The 19,815-nt window shown below is 40.4% G+C and overlaps 1 protein-coding gene across 1 annotated transcript in view; it reads right to left on the bottom strand.

Moving 5' to 3' along the window:
* mcoln1b (mucolipin TRP cation channel 1b) overlaps positions 1-16,967 on the bottom strand; it is a 29,091-nt gene extending 12,124 nt beyond the window's left edge. The window contains exons 1-6 of the mRNA XM_063016467.1: positions 16,800-16,967; positions 12,496-12,752; positions 12,188-12,352; positions 4,530-4,686; positions 3,184-3,265; positions 1,265-1,361 (exon numbers count right to left, since the gene is read on the bottom strand). Of these exons, the coding sequence (XP_062872537.1) occupies positions 1,265-1,361; positions 3,184-3,265; positions 4,530-4,686; positions 12,188-12,352; positions 12,496-12,752; positions 16,800-16,848 (807 nt within the window). The 5' untranslated portion in view covers positions 16,849-16,967. The remainder of the gene's footprint in view (positions 1-1,264; positions 1,362-3,183; positions 3,266-4,529; positions 4,687-12,187; positions 12,353-12,495; positions 12,753-16,799) is intronic.
* Between the last annotated feature and the right edge of the window lie 2,848 nt (positions 16,968-19,815).

Genomic DNA, 19,815 nt, shown 5'->3' with positions numbered 1-19,815 from the left:
GAGACCAAGATAAACTTGTTTGGCTCAGATGGTGTCCAGCATGTGTGGCGGCGCCCTGGTGAGAAGTACCAAGACAACTGTATCTTGCCTACAGTCAAGCATGGTGGTGGTAGCATCATGGTCTTGGGCTGCATGAGTGTTGCTGGCACTGGGGAGCTGCAGTTCATTGAGGGAAACATGAATTCCAACATGTACTGTGACATTCTGAATCAGAGCATGATCCCCTCCCTTCGAAAACTGGGCCTCATGGCAGTTTTCCAACAGGATAACAACCCCAAACACAACCTCCAAGATGACAACTGCCTTGCTGAGGAAGCTGAAGGTAAAGGTGATGGACTAAACCCAATTGAGCACCTGTGGCGCATCCTCAAGTGGAAGGTGGAGGAGTTCAAGGTGTCTAACATCCACCAGCTCCGTGATGTCATCATGGAGGAGTGGAAGAGGATTCCAGTAGCAACCTGTGCAGCTCTGGTGAATTCCATGCCCAGGAGGGTTAAGGCAGTGCTGGATAATAATGGTGGTCACACAAAAAATTGACACTTTCGCACAATTTGGACATGTTCACTGTGGGGTGTACTCACTTATGTTGCCAGCTATTTAGACATTAATGGCTGTGTGTTGAGTTATTTTCAGAAGACAGTAAATCTACACTGCTATACAAGCTGTACACTGACTACTCTAAGTTATATCCAAGTTTCATGTCTATAGTGTTTTCCCATGAAAAGATATAATGAAATATTTGCAGAAATGTGAGGGGTGTACTCACTTTTGTGATACACTGTATATAGAGAGAGAGACGGTCGGAGTTAACTTGTTCGTGACGTCACGTGTTTCGCGTATTCCGGTTCGTACTCCGAAATTTGTTCGTACGTCAAGTTGAAAAAGATCGTTCTTAACTCAAAATGTTCGTATGGTAAACCGTTCGTAACTCTAGGGTCTACTGTACTAAGTAATCAGTTATAACATTGACATTTTTTTTATTTCTACCTTTGTCAGTTAATTAAAGATTTAAGCGATTTAACAAATCACAGATTCTTTTTATTACAATTTACAAAACGTCCCAACTTTTCTGGAAAGATTTCCAATGTTTTCGCCGACCAGCTCATGTTTCTGGACCAGTTGTGCTACTCAATAACAAAAGTGTTTTATTTGTGCTGCATCATTTTTGTGAATAAAAAAAAGTTCACACTGATTCTAAATCTGTGATCTGTAAATCCTGTTTTAAAGGAAATGTGTCTGAGTGATACTTATAATAGGTGCTTACAGTGACGGAGAAGGTGTAGCAGTCAGGAATCTCGTTGTTGAGGATGGTCTGGATGTTTATAGCCTTAAGTTTGAAATCGATGGTGACATTTATCAATCTATCAAAAGAGGAAGAGAAAAAGAGGAAATGTAAGAGGCAGGTGGTAAAAAGGAGTGAGCTTTTTAGGTTTATTAATAGACTTGCATTACTACATTCTGTTTCTATAATACAGCTCAGTATTTTAAGCCTTTTGCACCTGTTTTTAGGCACAGTTCTGCTAAATTATTCCCTAAATACATGGTTAGGTTTTAAGTGTCTGTTTTTTTCTGATTTAAGGGTTTAACATACAGTTAAAATAAAACATACATACATAGCAGTAGTACACTAAGATGGATAAAGTCACAATATTGTTTGTACTGCTTCTGATGATGATCTTTTGTAAAAAGTAAAAATAAGATGATTATCTGGCAACCCTAATAGCAATTAGCTATAAAAATAGCTTTTTTTAAGATGTAAGGTTTATTTTCTCAATACTGTAGCAACAATTAAACAGATTCATTTTATACAATTATACAACATGTATTCAGTATAAATGAATAAAACCAGTAAAGTAAACCATTGTGGGGTGTTTCAGCAGAGCCACTAATCTGGCCGGGCGTCCAAACAAACACAATTGAGCCTGTTTGAGGGAGGGAAGGTTGGACGGGGTCTTTTTCCACTGATGTTCCACTGATGTTGCGATGTGCAACATACATTCATTATTTCATGAGCCACACCTACCACGTAGATACACTTTCGTGCACACAATTACTGACTGTAGCCCAAATGTTGCTCTGTAGAGTTTGTTTGCGCCCCATCTACCAATCACAAGGAACTTTTAGCTTAGGGTTTTTTTTTCAAGAGACCCACATTTTGTCCGTGCTTTTTACTGGACCCAGGCAACACAAACGATGCATCAAAACAAAACACAAAACTAAATATTCTTCATTATTAAAATTGGTGGCAATCTGGTCCGACTGTGGTTGACAAGATGTAATGTAAAGCCTCCACAAGGGAGTGTATTTGTACAAGTTCATTTCGTGTTAAAATGTGTTGAAATTTGTTTTCTCTGCGACCCATTTTTTGGCCACCCAGGGTTTGGGTAGTGGTAGCTCATTGGTTAGGGTACTGGACTGGTAATCAGAAGATTGCTGATTCAAGCCCCAGTGCTGCCAAGTTGCCACTGTGGGGCCCCTGAGCAAGGCCCTTAACCATAAATTGCACAAACTGTATTCAGTCATAAATGAAAGTCGCTTTGGATAAAAGCATCTGTTAAATGGCACAATGTAAATGATCTATAAGACCAGCACTGACCAGATTTAGTTTAAGTGCTGGATCATTCTCTGCACCGACACTAACATGGTAATAAATGGTAGTATGTGCTGTATTGATATGAGTGTATCAGGTGCAGCAGTGTTGTTGGGATTTTGAAACACCTTATTATCAAAGCTGGGAATAAATTTCCAACAGCATCCTGTGATCAAAAAGTGTCCATTCATCCTGCATAAAAGATGGAAGCCAAAGTCTAAACTGTTGTGTGATGCTGAGAGGAAATTTGTCTGCCAAAGAAAAGACATGCATGTAAACGATTAGAAGGTATTCAGAGCACTAACTGACCAGGGATGGTGAATAGGGTTGCCAGATAGTTTAAAAAACAAATGGGTTAACTGGTTGAGCCTGGTGCCAAATCAGGCCACCCAAGAAGGATGGCGGTCCCTGCTGAGTCAAGGGAGTTTTTTCTTGCCACTGTCGCCATAGGCTTGCTTAACAGGGATTTTTGGTCTGCTGGTCCTGGATTCTGTAAAGTTGCTTTGAGACAATGTCTATTGTAAAAAGCGCTATATAAATAAATTTGTCTTGAGTGTCATGTATGGAGTGTTAGAAATCTCACTGATTCATACTTGTGGAATTGAAGGCTGAAGTTCTTATAGAGTTCAGGGAAAGGAGCTGAAGGGTCTGTAGGTGGATCCACGCCTATACAGTCTTCAAGATAGAGAGAGAGGGAGAGAGGAAATTAAAGTCATTATTGTTTATATAAAATGTATTTAACCATCAAACTCCTTATCAGTTTCACACAAGGCTATCAAAAAGCGTTTTTCTGGCCGCTCAGGTGGCGCAGCGGTAAAAGTACGCTAGCACACCAGAGTCGGGTTTTCGAACACATCGTATTGAATTTCAGCTCTGCCTTCCGACTGGGCTGAGCGGCTGCATGAACAACGATTGGCTGTTGTTCATAGGGTTAGGGGTAAAAAGTCGGTTCATAGGTCCTCATGACTGGTGCGACTGCGGTTCCTGCTGGCGCCTGCACAGGGCTGAGGAATAATGCTGATGGGGGTGTGGCCCTCCGTCGGTGTATGAACTCGACTCGTGCAGGTGAAAAACGCAGTCTGTACTGACTGTACGTGCCGGAGGGGGCGTGTGTCAGTTGAGAGGCGTCCTCAGTCAGCGGTGAAGGATCGAATCAGTATAGAGGACACATTCAGGGTAATTGGACACGACTAGATTAGGGGAGAAAAAGTAAAGCGAAAAAGCGTTCGTCTCTTAGGGAAGTGGTGGCTCAGCGGTTACTGGACTAGTAATCACCAAGTTGCCCCTGTTAGGCCACTGAGCAAGTCCTTTAACCCTGGATTGTTGCACTGTATTAATAAATGTAAAAGTACAGTAAAATCTTTTCCTCCGAGTACCAACTTCGAGTCTTCTCGCAGGGTCAAATCAAGATCTAACAACTGGAGTCTTTACTAAGGATGACTGAATTTTGCTGTAAAAAGGCTTTTTCCTATTTTTTTTTTTAAGTCACCTGTTAAATGCTGGAGGAGTTAAATCTAAAGCACAAGCAAAACAACTTCTCCAATGTGAAGGTTTTGGAAATAAGCTTAACACTTGATTTAGTTCTCTCAGGTGAGTTTCATAGCACTGGTGCCATGGATGAGAGCACATGTTAAGCTTCGCTGCAAATTCTACTGCTCACTTATTATGTTTGACGCTGCCAATTCCTTTAGAATAAAATGTACTTTGATTGTAAAATCTCCATTATGATCAACAGTAAGACAAAGCACAGTTATTCTCTTTTTATGCCCTGCAAAGTACAATATTTATTTTTGACCACATTAAATGTGCACCACTACCAATTAAGCCGTTGGTAGTGCACTAAATAAACATACTACTGACTATGGTAGGGGGTGTTTACATCACATACAATAATATTACAGTGAAATGGATTAACGTGTCTCCTCAGAACACAGTTTACCGGTGATGACGTGAGGATCGATGTTGAAGGTGTCATTGATGGGTTGGATGCTGCCCTTTTTGTAGTAGCGCTGACACAAAGTGAGGGCGCTCTTGTTTACTCCTGAGCCCATCACATAGGCATACTGGCTCACAGCGTTCTTAGGCAGCGTGAGATACTGAAATAGAAAGAGAGAGAGAGTGAAAAGGTGAATACAAAAACCTAGAAGTTACAGCCTTACACCTGAATCACTATTAATACAACTGCTGGCATGAACTTACAGTGTGTGCAAAAAAAGCTCAATACTAGTTTATTTTTTCTGCCTTAAGGGACAACTGTTTGTTTGTTTTATAACGCTGTGTTATCACATTTATGATGTTTTACGCTAGTTTTTTTTTGGTCTTGTGTTATATGTTTTCAATGTTATATAATTAAGGAATTTGAGGATTAATTCTGTATTACCTTGGGTAAGGGTTTCTTTTAATGTTTTACACATATGTACTGTTTAACACCACACAACGACGGGGTCGTTAAACCGAATCAACAAACTCAAACACACATTTGTACCACCATTACCAAGACTACATATTCCTTCTTGATATTAAATTCTTGTATTCATACCTGTATGTATTTATCGGTTATAATCTACAGTACAGTATATTACTTTATCCACATATATTGCTATTATTAGTATCCGTATATTACCACTATTATACTCATCCATACCTATGTCTGATATATTTTATATCTGATACACAGTCTATATTCATTTTCTATTTTATATATATATATTTTATATATATATACAGTGTATCACAAAAGTGAGTACACCCCTCACATTTCTGCAAATATTTTATTATATCTTTTCATGGGACAACACTATAGAAATAAAACTTGGATATAACTTAGAGTAGTCAGTGTACAACTTGTATAGAAGTGTAGATTTACTGTCTTCTGAAAATAACTCAACACACAGCCATTAATGTCTAAATGGCTGGCAACATAAGTGAGTACACCCCACAGTGAACATGTCCAAATTGTGCCCAAAGTGTCAATATTTTGTGTGACCACCATTATTATCCAGCACTGCCTTAACCCTCCTGGGCATGGAATTCACCAGAGCTGCACAGGTTGCTACTGGAATCCTCTTCCACTCCTCCATGATGACATCACAGAGCTGGTGGATGTTAGACACCTTGAACTCCTCCACCTTCCACTTGAGGATGCGCCACAGGTGCTCAATTGGGTTTAGTCCATCACCTTTACCTTCAGCTTCCTCAGCAAGGCAGTTGTCATCTTGGAGGTTGTGTTTGGGGTCGTTATCCTGTTGGAAAACTGCCATGAGGCCCAGTTTTCGAAGGGAGGGGATCATGCTCTGTTTCAGAATGTCACAGTACATGTTGGAATTCATGTTTCCCTCAATGAACTGCAGCTCCCCAGTGCCAGCAACATTCATGCAGCCCAAGACCATGATGCTACCACCACCATGCTTGACTGTAGGCAAGATACAGTTGTCTTGGTACTTCTCACCAGGGCGCCGCCACACATGCTGGACACCATCTGAGCCAAACAAGTTTATCTTGGTCTCGTCAGACCACAGGGCATTCCAGTAATCCATGTTCTTGGACTGCTTGTCTTCAGCAAACTGTTTGCAGGCTTTCTTGTGCGTCAGCTTCCTTCTGGGATGACGACCATGCAGACCGAGTTGATGCAGTGTGCGGCGTATGGTCTGAGCACTGACAGGCTGACCTCCCACGTCTTCAACCTCTGCAGCAATGCTGGCAGCACTCATGTGTCTATTTTTTAAAGCCAACCTCTGGATATGACGCCGAACACGTGGACTCAACTTCTTTGGTCGATCCTGGCGAAGCCTGTTCCGAGTGGAACCTGTCCTGGAAAACCGCTGTATGACCTTGGCCACCATGCTGTAGCTCAGTTTCAGGGTGTTAGCAATCTTCTTATAGCCCAGGCCATCTTTGTGGAGAGCAACAATTCTATTTCTCACATCCTCAGAGAGTTCTTTGCCATGAGGTGCCATGTTGAATATCCAGTGGCCAGTATGAGAGAATTGTACCCAAAACACCAAATTTAACAGCCCTGCTCCCCATTTACACCTGGGACCTTGACACATGACACCAGGGAGGGACAACGACACATTTGGGCACAATTTGGACATGTTCACTGTGGGGTGTACTCACTTATGTTGCCAGCTATTTAGACATTAATGGCTGTGTGTTGAGTTCTTTTCAGAAGACAGTAAATCTACACTGCTATACAAGCTGTACACTGACTACTCTAAGTTATATCCAAGTTTCATGTCTATAGTGTTGTCCCATGAAAAGATATAATGAAATATTTTCAGAAATGTGAGGGGTGTACTCACTTTTGTGATACACTGTATATATATATATATATACAGTACAGGCCAAAGGTTTGGACACACCTTCTCATTCAATGCGTTTTCTGTATTTTCATGACTATTTACATTGTAGATTCTCACTGAAGGCATCAAAACTATGAATGAACACATGTGGAGTTATGTACTTAACAAAAAAAGGTGAAATAACTGAAAACATGTTTTATATTCTAGTTTCTTCAAAATAGCCACCCTTTGCTCTGATTACTGCTTTGCACACTCTTGGCATTCTCTCAATGAGCTTCAAGAGGTAGTCACCTGAAATGGTTTTCAGGTGTGCCTTATCAGGGTTAATTAGTGGAATTTCTTGCTTTATCAATGGGGTTGGGACCATCAGTTGTGTTGTGCAGAAGACAGGTTACTACACAGCCGACAGCCCTATTGGACAACTGTTAAAATTCATATTATGGCAAGAACCAATCAGCTAACTAAAGAAAAACGAGTGGCCATCATTACTTTAAGAAATGAAGGTCAGTCAGTCCGGAAAATTGCAAAAACTTTAAATGTGTCCCCAAGTGGAGTCACAAAAACCATCAAGCGCTACAGCGAAACTGGCACACACGAGGACCGACCCAGGAAAGGAAGACCAAGAGTCACCTCTGCTTCTCAGGACAAGTTCATCCGAGTCACCAGCCTCAGAAATCGCAAGTTAACAGCAGCTCAGATCACAGACCAGTTGAATGCCACACAGAGTTCTAGCAGCAGACCCATCTCTAGAACAACTGTTAAGAGGAGACTGCGCAAATCAGGCCTTCATGGTCAAATAGCTGCTAGGAAACCACTGCTAAGGAGAGGCAACAAGCAGAAGAGATTTGTTTGGGCCAAAAAACACAAGGAATGGACATTAGACCAGTGGAAATCTGTGCTTTGGTCTGATGAATCCAAATTTGAGATCTTTGGTTCCAACCGCCGTGTCTTTGTGAGACGCAGAAAAGGTGAACGGATGGATTCCACATGCCTGGTTCCCACTGTGAAGCATGGAGGAGGAGCTGTGATGGTGTGGGGGTGTTTTGCTGGTGACACTGTTGGGGATTTATTCAAAATTGAAGGCACACTGAAACAGCATGGCTACCACAGCATCCTGCAGCGACATGCCATCCCATCTGGTTTGCGTTTAGTTGGACCATCATTTATTTTTCAACAGGACAATGACCCCAAACACACCTCCAGGCTGTGTAAGGGCTATTTGACCAAGAAGGAGAGTGATGGAGTGCTGCGGCAGATGACTTGGCCTCCACAGTCACCGGACCTGAACCCAATCGAGATGGTTTGGGGTGAGCTGGACCGCAGAGTGAAGGCAAAGGGGCCAACAAGTGCTAAACACCTCTGGGAACTCCTTCAAGACTGTTGGAAAACCATTTCAGGTGACTACCTCTTGAAGCTCATTGAGAGAATGCCAAGAGTGTGCAAAGCAGTAATCAGAGCAAAGGGTGGCTATTTTGAAGAAACTAGAATATAAAACATGTTTTCAGTTATTTCACCTTTTTTTGTTAAGTACATAACTCCACATGTGTTCATTCATAGTTTTGATGCCTTCAGTGAGAATCTACAATGTAAATAGTCATGAAAATACAGAAAACGCATTGAATGAGAAGGTGTGTCCAAACCTTTGGCCTGTACTGTATATATACGTATATATATATATATATATATATATATATATATATATATATATATATATATACAGTGTATCACAGAAGTGAGTACACCCCTCACATTTCTGCAGATATTTAAGTATATCTTTTCATGGGACAACACTGACAAAATGACACTTTGACACAATGAAAAGTAGTCTGTGTGCAGCTTATATAACAGTGTCAATTTATTCTTCCCTCAAAATAACTCAATATACAGCCATTAATGTCTAAACCACTGGCAACAAAAGTGAGTACACCCCTTAGTGAAAGTTTCTGAAGTGTCAATATTTTGTGTGGCCACCATTATTTCCCAGAACTGCCTTAACTCTCCTGGGCATGGAGTTTACCAGAGCTTCACAGGTTGCCACTGGAATGCTTTTCCACTCCTCCATGACGACATCACGGAGCTGGCGGATATTCGAGACTTTGCGCTCCTCCACCTTCCGCTTGAGGATGCCCCAAAGATGTTCTATTGGGTTTAGGTCTGGAGACATGCTTGGCCAGTCCATCACCTTTACCCTCAGCCTCTTCAATAAAGCAGTGGTCATCTTAGAGGCGTGTTTGGGGTCATTATCATGCTGGAACACTGCCCTGCGACCCAGTTTCCGGAGGGATGGGATCATGCTCTGCTTCAGTATTTCACAGTACATATTGGAGTTCATGTATCCCTCAATGAAATGTAACTCCCCAACACCTGCTGCACTCATGCAGCCCCAGACCATGGCATTCCCACCACCATGCTTGACTGTAGGCATGACACACTTATCTTTGTACTCCTCACCTGACTGCCGCCACACATGCTTGAGACCATCTGAACCAAACAAATTAATCTTGGTCTCATCAGACCATAGGACATGGTTCCAGTAATCCATGTCCTTTGTTGACATGTCTTCAGCAAACTGTTTGCGGGCTTTCTTGTGTAGAGACTTCAGAAGAGGCTTCCTTCTGGGGTGACAGCCATGCAGACCAATTTGATGTAGTGTGCGGCGTATGGTCTGAGCACTGACAGGCTGACCCCCAGCCTTTTCAATCTCTGCAGCAATGCTGACAGCACTCCTGCGCCTATCTTTCAAAGACAGCAGTTGGATGTGACGCTGAGCACGTGCACTCAGCTTCTTTGGACGACCAACGCGAGGTCTGTTCTGAGTGGACCCTGCTCTTTTAAAACGCTGGATGATCTTGGCCACTGTGCTGCAGCTCAGTTTCAGGGTGTTGGCAATCTTCTTGTAGCCTTGGCCATCTTCATGTAGCGCAACAATTCGTCTTTTAAGATCCTCAGAGAGTTCTTTGCCATGAGGTGCCATGTTGGAACTTTCAGTGACCAGTATGAGAGAGTGTGAGAGCTGTACTACTAAATTGAACACACCTGCTCCCTATGCACACCCGAGACCTAGTAACACTAGCGAGTCACATGACATTTTGGAGGGAAAATGACAAGCAGTGCTCAATTTGGACATTTAGGGGTGTAGTCTCTTAGGGGTGTACTCACTTTTGTTGCCGGTGGTTTAGACATTAATGGCTGTATATTGAGTTATTTTGAGGGAAGAATAAATTTACACTGTTAAATAAGCTGCACACAGACTACTTTTCATTGTGTCAAAGTGTCATTTTGTCAGTGTTGTCCCATGAAAAGATATACTTAAATATCTGCAGAAATGTGAGGGGTGTACTCACTTCTGTGATACACTGTATATATATACTGTATATATATATATATATATATATAAACAGTATATATATATATATATCCATAGCTGATACATTGTATATATTTATAACTATGACAATATCCTTACTTCTATATTTATTCTTATATATCTGTATATATTGTTTATAAGAGTAGATAAACTACTGCTTCTATTACATGTACCAGATGCACAATTTGCACATACTGTTTTTCTGTTGCATGCCGTATGCTGTATAAATGCACCTTACTTACTTACTTACTTAATTCATATTTGTAATAGTTTCTCTTTTTTTGCTTGTTAAACTACTGGAGACCAATAATTTCTTTCGGGATAAATAAAGTATCTATCTATCTATATGTAGTTTTTGTCTTTCACTGTTATACTTTGAGTGTTCATTCAGGAAATGTTTTATGGTGATGGGTGTCTGACATTCTTCGCAAAGTCTGGGATCTTCTCCTAGTATTAAGTGTTGGTGTGTCAGTCTGGAATGGTCTATTCTACATCTAGTGTAGATAATTTGGTCTGTACGTTTTCCTAACGTATATTTGGTTTATTTCTGATGTTAGGGTGAATCTTGTGTAGTTTATTATTTGTTTTTGTGTTCCATTCCATTTAAGTTGCCATTTATTTATTTATTTTCTTCTTTTTCTCCAATATTTCCCCAATTTTCTCCCTAATTTAGTCGTATCCAATTACCCTGATTGACCAACTCTGCGCAGGCGCCATCAATCAGCCAGCAGAGGTCATAATTGCACCAGTAATGAGGAGCCCTGGTCTGGCTTATCTCACCTTGTATGAACAACAAGCCAATCGTTGTTCATGTAGCTTCCCAGCCCAGCCAAATGGCAGAGCTGAGATTCAGTGTATTTGAAATCCCAGCTCTAGCGTATTTTACCGCTGCGCCACCTGAGCGGCTGCCATTTATTTTTAAAGTAGTCCTTTATAAGGGGGTTGATGTCCATTAGTGAAAGTTTGAGATGAATGATTTTTTTGAAGAGTTCGTCCTCTTGCCAACTGGTCAACTTTTTCGTTCCCTGATATTCCACAATGCCTTGGTACCCAGCATAGTCTAATATCAAACTTTTCGTCTGTGAGTGAGGAACAACTGAAAATGGTACATGTAAAAAAACTAATAGAGAATGGATCATCATTTGGAGATACAACAGCAGAGTTTCTCCAGACTATCTTCAGGCTTCTTTTTGAATAATTTATTGTTCCTCTTTTTGTTTCCATTCATCTTCTTGCTGGCTGCCCTCTTGTTTTTTTTACCTTTCACTCCTCCAAGCATGATTGTCTTCTTTTAGGTAGTATGTGAGAGGAGAACAAAGGACAAAATAAGGGCCATCCTGGATAATCCTTCTCACCCTCTGAATGAGGAACTATGGAGGCTGGGCAGTTATTTTAGCCATAGACTAATTCCACCAATTAGACTAATTGTGCCAACTGCCATCAGACTGCATAACAATAGCAGAATACACAGGCTGTCCTCACACTGACAAGCGACTCAAGATCCCCCCCATCCATTTCCCAGCACTGGACCCTACATCTCTAACTACACACATATGTATATATTTACATACAGAATATAGTACGTTATCATATAGCTGTAATTGTCACACTGCTGTTTAATAGTAATTGCATTTCATAGTTAATTTATATATCTTTTATTTTTATTCTACTTACTCTATTTACTGTACTTACACTGTACTGGAGCTGCTGTAACACTCAAATTTCCCCCATGGGGATGAATAAAGGAATCTTATCTTATCTTTTCCAATCAGTTGAAAAAATATTCTGTAATAAACCTGTCTGAAAAAAGATGCATGTGTATTTTGCCTCCACAAACTGTATAGAGGATTTTGCACAGGATGGTAGCAGTTAAATGTGTGTGTGTGTGTGTGTGTGTGTGTGTGTGTGTGTGTGTGTGTGTGTGTGTACCTGCTCGATGGTGTAGTTAATGTGCTGATACACGTCGTTCTGTGTGTGTACGGCAAGACCGTCCGAGTCGTCCTGGTAGTCTCGTAAGAAGAGATGCTTGAAGGAATCTGTGTTTTCATCCTTAAACATCACCACCATCTGATTACTCAACCCGAACATCACCAGCTACACAAACACAAAGAACAGTTACAATTTAAACTATACGTTTTCTGAAAGTCAATTTAAAAAGGAGGCCCAACGTCTCAGGACGTACAGGATGCAGTGTGTGTGGGAACCAGTGCAGTGCTGGAGAAGACTGGAGTGCTCACCTGTAAGGTGACGATAATGATCTTGAGCAGCTGCAGTATTAGTTTGTAGGGTTTACGTCCCTTGGCGTGGTACTTATCACATGGGCTCATGAAGAAGTACTTCAGCTTTCTGCGCAGCTCCTCTTCCTCCTCCTCCTGCACTTGTTTTGGGAACAAAGACCCCTGAAGGTTTAGTGAGGGTGGAATGCTGTGACCGCCGTCGCTGCGGTCATTTACGCCGTCATCGAACGTCACAGCAGTCAGCAGTCTCTCCTTTTCTGTAGCGGATAGTAAAAGCAGGCACAGACAGATTCAGCTAAATAATTAACAAACATCATTAATCCAGTCTGGCAGAATCAGTGTTTTTTCTTCAGGGTTGCAGCTGGTCCGGTTTCCTGGAATCTCTGGGTGCAATGTAGTAACACACCCTGGACAGTTCGCCAATCTATTGCAGTACCGCGGCCAAACCCCAATTAGATATTGACAATCATGTCTGTATTTAGACCGGTTGGGGGTGGCTGAAGCCCTGTGATAGATTGGCGCCCTGTCCAGGGTGTTCCTGCTTTGCGCCCAGTTTTTCTCGGAGGAACCGAGACCACCGCGACCCTGACCTGTATTAAGCAGTTGAAAGAAATGAAAATGAAAAAAAAAAAAAAAATAAGTGTGATCACAAAAGCAACATTTTAACTAAAATAAAGGTGCACAGTCCCATTGATACTAAACATAACTGTGATTAGGTCCAACACGTCCGGGTCCTTTCTGTGTGGAGTTTGCATGTTCTCCCCATGTCTGCGTGGGTTTCCTCTGGGTGCTCCGGTTTCCAAAGACATGCAAGTCCAAAGACATGCAAGTGAGGTGAATTGGAGACACTAAATTGTCCATGACTGTGTTCGATGTAACCTGTGTGAACCGATGAATCTTGTGTAATGAGTAACTACCGTATCTGTCATGAATGTAACCAAAGTGTAAAACATGACGTTAAAATCTTAATAAACAAACAAACAAACAGGTCCAACACACAAGAAGAGTGACAACAGCTCCCCCTTGTGGAGATTATTCCTCCTGCTAAACGTGAGTAAATGAATCAACCAGTAAGTTAAAACTAAGGATGCAATTTATTTTTTGTTTGTCTGTGAGTAGCATGAGCCAGCACTCAGCAATTTAGAGTTCAACTTTTTAAAGCTGCAGTGCTATTGACCACCATGTGGATTTAATCTACAGTACACATAAAGAAACGTTTTAACTAGGGCTGGGTATCGCCACCAATTTCCTGGATCGATTCGATTCCGATTCACCAGGTCCCGATTCGATTCGATCTTCGATTTTCGATTCGATTTTCGATCCAATTTCGATTCAACACATTTAGGCATATTTGAGTTACATTAACAGGTTTTGTTTACATATGTACAGATGTTCAGAGAACGAATGTGATAATTGTACAAAGAACACTCATTATTAAAAATAATTGTGTATTTTGTTTACATAAATAATTAATCCAAAACAGAAAACAGTAACATTCAACAGCCAGGTGTATGTTTACATTACATTTACAATGTTGTAGCATGTCAGACAAATGAAATAATAATAAAAAATGAATGTTACTGTTTTCTTCCATTTGTCTGACATGCTACAACATTGTAAATGTAATGTAAACATACACCTGGCTGTTGTACAGCTTATGCCAAGTTTACACTACACGACACTCTGATTAACACCTGGTCGCTGTAATGTTCACACTACACGACTGATCGGCGATGGGGGGTTTTACACTACACCATCTATCACCAGGGGGAATCACAGGCGAGCTTCTCTGCTCTCCAAAACTACGTTTTGTCACGAAAACACACGTGAGAAGTGATGAAAGGTTTAATGATACCACGTCCAAACATGCACATCAACAAGTAGCGAGCAATCAAAGTTTGTGCGCTGATGAAATAAATGAATCTGAGTGGATTTGGCAACACGAGCAGCATGGCTTGTTCTATAGTGAGTTGGAGGTTAATAAATATTTTGTTTTGTAGAGAACGATCAGGTCAGAAATACTGTAAAACTTGCGTGTGCTGATGTATTCTGATAGAAACTATATTGCGCTCCACCACCTGTTTCCAACCTCTCCCCTGTGTTTCCCCTCGCTGTTTCACACATTGATTGAGAGCCGAGTTTTGATCGCAGAGCGAACACCGAGTTCCTCCCGAATCCAGAGCCGAGCGAAAATCAGTGCAAAAAGTTGTGTAGTGGTCATAACTTGAGCTTCTGCCATGCTAAACTGATGTGCAGGTCAGATCTCGTTGCATGAAAAAACAGTGGCTGGTCACGCGAAATTAAAGGGGGTAACAATAGTAATAGATTTCCGTGTGCACTGTAAAAAGGGGCGTATTTAAAAAATCGCGTTCAAATAAAGATCGATTAAAATCGAAAAATCGATTTTATAAACCCACCCCTAGTTTTAACACTGCATACAAGCTGAGACCATGACAATTTAATTTGTTTTACTGTCTCTTGTTTCATTGGTTTTGATGCTGTAATGATTTAATTTCGGATGAAACGTCTGCTGCAGCATTTTTTGCTGTAGCAATTTCTTTATATTTTTGAAATTTTTAATAAAAAGGTAATTAATGGTTTAAAAAAATGGCCAAACAGCCTAATCTTTGGGAGGTGCACCTGTCAGTGCACTCTTAGTGCGCTCTTAGGACTCCAAGTCCAAAATTAAGAAGGGCTGCATTAGGAAGGGCATCCGGCAAGAAAACTGTGCCAATTCAGGTCTGCAAACCAGAATGATCCATCCACATTATGAGGAACCGACTAATTGGAAAATACAATTATTCTTGGAAGAAGGACAGTTGTAGCCTAGCGGTAAAGGTAATGGACTAGTAACCAGAAGATCAGGTGGCTGCTGTTGGGCCCTTGAGCAAGGCCCTTAACCCTCAATTGCTCAGATTGCATACTGTCACAGTACTGTAAGTTGCTTTGGATAAAGACGTCTGAAAAAAAAGAAGAAGACGGCCAGCAACAAGATGAATGAAAACAATGAACAAGTTATTAAGAAGCCTGAAGACCCCAACAGTACACAGGGTAGTCTGGAAAAACACTAACTAGGAGTCCGAATCAACGTGATTCTGATAATAATAGATAATAATAATTTAAAAAAATAATAAAGACTAAATCATTAGGTTGTAGCACAATCTGCCTGTCTGGCATATGTGCATCTATAGGTGCTGTGCACCTCTAAATGTCATCTTTTCATTTTAGGCATTTAGCTGACACTTTTATCCAACGTGACTTACAGTACTGTGGCGGTATATTATCTAAGCAATTGAGGGTTAAGGGCCTTGCTCAAGGGCCCAACATTGGCAACCTGACAGTGGTGAGGCTTGAACCAGTGACCTTTTGATTACTAGTCCAGTACCTTAACCACTAGGCTACAACTGCCCCATGTGTTCAACTGTAGTGATTCAAATAAACACACAATATAAACACACTTCAATTCTTTAAAAAATAAATACATTGTTGTAACACTGAAGTCAGCTACTTCCATTACAGCATGTTTTACAGTCGTGACTTGTGGCCAACAATATTGGCACCCCTGCACTTCTCCCAGATATGTACCACTTCCTCCAGAAAACTGCTGCAATTACAGATGCTCTTACAGATGTTTGGATGTTTATCTTTTGTTTGTATCGGAACAGCACAAAAAAGCTGAGATCAGATACTGTTCCACACAGACGACATAAACCATCTAAGCTGCTGTGTGTACATTTTGTCCGAGCGAATTTGTCTGATTTTCAGAAATTCCACAATAAACCATTAAAACAAACCATTAAAAGAGCATAAACACATTTTATTTTGGACCCTTTCCCCCCAATTTTCTCCCCCTAATCTAGTCATGCCGAATTACCCCGATTGCATCCTCCACTGATTCAACCCTCCACCGCTGACTGAGGACGCTTCTCAACTGACACACGCCCCCTCCGGCACGTGCTCAGTACAGACTGCATTTTTCACCCGCACGAGTCAAGTATATATATATACCGAGCAGCACTGTGCACGGAGAGCCACACCCCGATCAGCATTATTCCTCAGCCCTCAATCAGCCAGCATATGTCCTAACTGCACCAGTTATGAGGACCCATGATCCGACTTGCCCCTAACACTGTATGAACAACAGCCAATCGTTGTTCATGCAGCCGTCCAGCCCAGCCGGTTGGCAGAGCTGAGATTCGATACGATGTATTCGAAAACCCAGCTCTGGTGTGCTAGTGTATGCCCATACACAGATGAAGTAATTAACATGATGATTAAAGGAGAACTGTGCTGAGTAAACAAACCTGAATCCTGCTCCTCACTCTCGGCTTGTTTTAATACCGCGGTTGCCATGGTGATTATTCTTTCATTAATAAAACCGCTCACTATATCTTTAATGAGTAGTAAAGCTGGTCATTAAGCGCTCAGAAAAGCAGAAATAAAGAATAACGAACATTTCTAACGCTCCTGTCTCAACACACCGGACATGTCAACACACCGCGGCATGAAAAATCCTGTCGCTCCGACACATCCTGCACCATTTCCGTCATAAAGTCAACAAAGCCTGCATCACTTCCTGCTGTTCCACGTGATCTTAATCACGTGACCATTCTAGTAAGCCTACATCATCAGTCATCAACAGTCTTTCTGTATTTTTATTCATTCATTTATTCATTAATTCTTTTGCTTTTTATTTAATTATTCTATTGTTCTTTATTTCTTACGTATTTATTTAGCTTTTTGTTTATTTATTTAATAATGGTGTTTCCTCTTATTAGTTAAATACCTATTTAATTATTTTTTCTATTTATTTAGTTACACTTTATGTCTTAGTTATTATTGTATTTTATTTATTATGTATTTATTCAGGTTTTCCTCTATATCTTCAGTATTTATTTAGGTAGTAAGTTATTCTTTAACTTCGTTCTTCCTTACTTAATTAATTTAATAATATAATAATTATTACCTTGTTTCTTTTCTTTGGATTTCTACAGTGCTGCCAGCGTCAGCCATAACATTAAAACCCCCTCCTTGTTTCTACACTCACTGTCCATTTTATCAGCTTCACTTACCATATAGAAGCACTTTGTAGTTCTACAATTACTGACTGTAGTCCATCTGTTTCTCTACACACTGTTTTAACTGGCTTCCACCCTATTCTTCAATGGTCAGGACCACCACAGAGCAGGTATTATTTAGGCGGTGGATCATTCTCAGCACTGCAGTGACACTGACATGGTGGTGGTGTGTTAGTGTGTGTTGTGCTGGTATGAGTGGATCAGACACAGCAGCGCTCCTGGAGTTTTAAAATACCGTGTCCACTCACTGTCCACTCTATTAGACTCTCCTACCAAGTTGGTCCACCTTGTAGATGTAAAGTCAGAGACGATCGCTCATCTGTTGCTGCTGTTTGAGTTGGTCATCTTCTAGACCTTCATCAGTGGTCACAGGACGCTGTTGGCTGGATATTTTTGGTTGGTGGACGATTCTCAGTCCAGCAGTGACAGTGAGGTGTTTAAAAACTCTATCAGCATCGCTGTGTCTGATCCACTCATACCAGCACAACACACACTAACACACCACCACCATGTCAGTGTCACTGCAGTGCTGAGAATGATCCACCACCTAAATAATACCTGCTCTGTGGTGGTCCTGACCATTGAAGAACAGCATAAAAGGGTGCTAACAAAGTATGCAGAGAAACAGATGGACTACAGTCAGTAATTGTAGTACTACAAAGTGCTTCTGTATGGTAAGATACTTGTTCCAGTATCTTCACATATAAAAGAGATATGAAAATAAAATCCTAAATAAAAGAAATGTGTTATCTTTATATAAATCTAAAGTGCTTTAAGACAGTTAATAATGTAAATAATTTTTTGTTTAAAGAGGGGTTTAGGGAATTTATTGTTTGCAAATATGTATTTAAATCTGAATTTATAAAAAAAATAAAAGATGGCAATATTTTAGCATTTTTGGCTTTATGATTATACTATTTAGCTAGTAATATAATTAGGTTAAATATTGATTTCCTTCTGTGTCATCTTAATTTTACTTTTAGGCTTTTCCTCTAACTGTCTTTTGTTAATTAATCGCTTTACTCTGCACTGTGCGCAAGCATCTGCCCTTTTGCTCCATGTGCCATATTGGCATTTTAAAGTGTTTTTGTCAAATCATTCTACATTTCATAAACAATTTAACTATGCCTACAAACATTTATTCATTTTCACTAATTGCTTTATACTGATCAGGGTCATGATGGGTCCCACACCTCACAAAACCACTGGGCTCATACACCCAGGACAGCATACCAGTCTATCTCATGTCATCACACACTCACCTATTTACTCACTTACTCACATCTTAGAGCAATTTAAAGTAGTCATTCAAGCTTCAGCCTGTTTTGGGAGGTGGCAGGGAGCTGGAACACACAAAAGATACTTACAGAGACAAGGAAAGAATGCTAACCCTGATCCATGTATACAGAATTGTGAACCTAAGAATTGATCACAAAAACAGTTGAGCATCTTTGATTTAATGTATTAAAAATAAAGGGATATTTTTAATTAAACCTTTTTGCAGTAAATTATTGTAATATGACAGTTAGTTTAATAAAGACTGCATATTGTGTAGACAATATGTTCATGTTTTGTCCTACCCCCATATGAGTGTTCCAATATTTTGGGGACACTTTTAAATAAAATCACTTTTCCGAAACCCCTTTACAGTTTTTCAACAGTTTGATGCAGTTTTGTGTTTGTGTTAATTGTAAATAAAAGGCTTAGACCACTGTTTAGATCTGGGGATCCCTAAAAGTCTTTGAGTTTGACTTTCTAATTACATAATTACAACTACAAATGTAAATATTAATGGTTGTAGCAATGTTGTAAACTTGTTGCTGGGTGAAACCTAAATTCTACAGGTTTGCTATAATCATACCAGGTTGGGTTTTTCTTAGATTAGTTGGTTTCTAAAGCTTCTTTTCCATTCCTCAGTACATTATGGTACAGTTTTAAATCTGTGATTACACACATGCCTTCATTACCAGGTGACCCAAACCGTATTCAAGTTTATCATGCCAAATATTGTTACCCTTCTTGTTTAGGGAGCAAGTGTACAAAATCTGTAATTCCACAGTTTGTAGAGGTTTCCATTGTCAAGTGAAACATATGCCCCTTTTCCAGGACACGGCATCCTATGGTATGGTACGTTTTTTAAACTTGTGGTCCCACATGAGGATGCCTCCATTGCCTGTACCTGTGCCAAAACGATTTAGCTACATTCGAAGGAAGTTTAATTCTATCATTTCCTCCTTCAGAC

The sequence above is a fragment of the Trichomycterus rosablanca genome, chromosome 2 (genome assembly GCF_030014385.1).
Source record: "Trichomycterus rosablanca isolate fTriRos1 chromosome 2, fTriRos1.hap1, whole genome shotgun sequence".
In the NCBI taxonomy this organism is placed as follows: domain Eukaryota; kingdom Metazoa; phylum Chordata; class Actinopteri; order Siluriformes; family Trichomycteridae; genus Trichomycterus; species Trichomycterus rosablanca.
The sequence above is the reverse complement of the archived record's forward strand: the minus strand, read 5'-3'. Positions and strand labels throughout refer to the sequence as shown.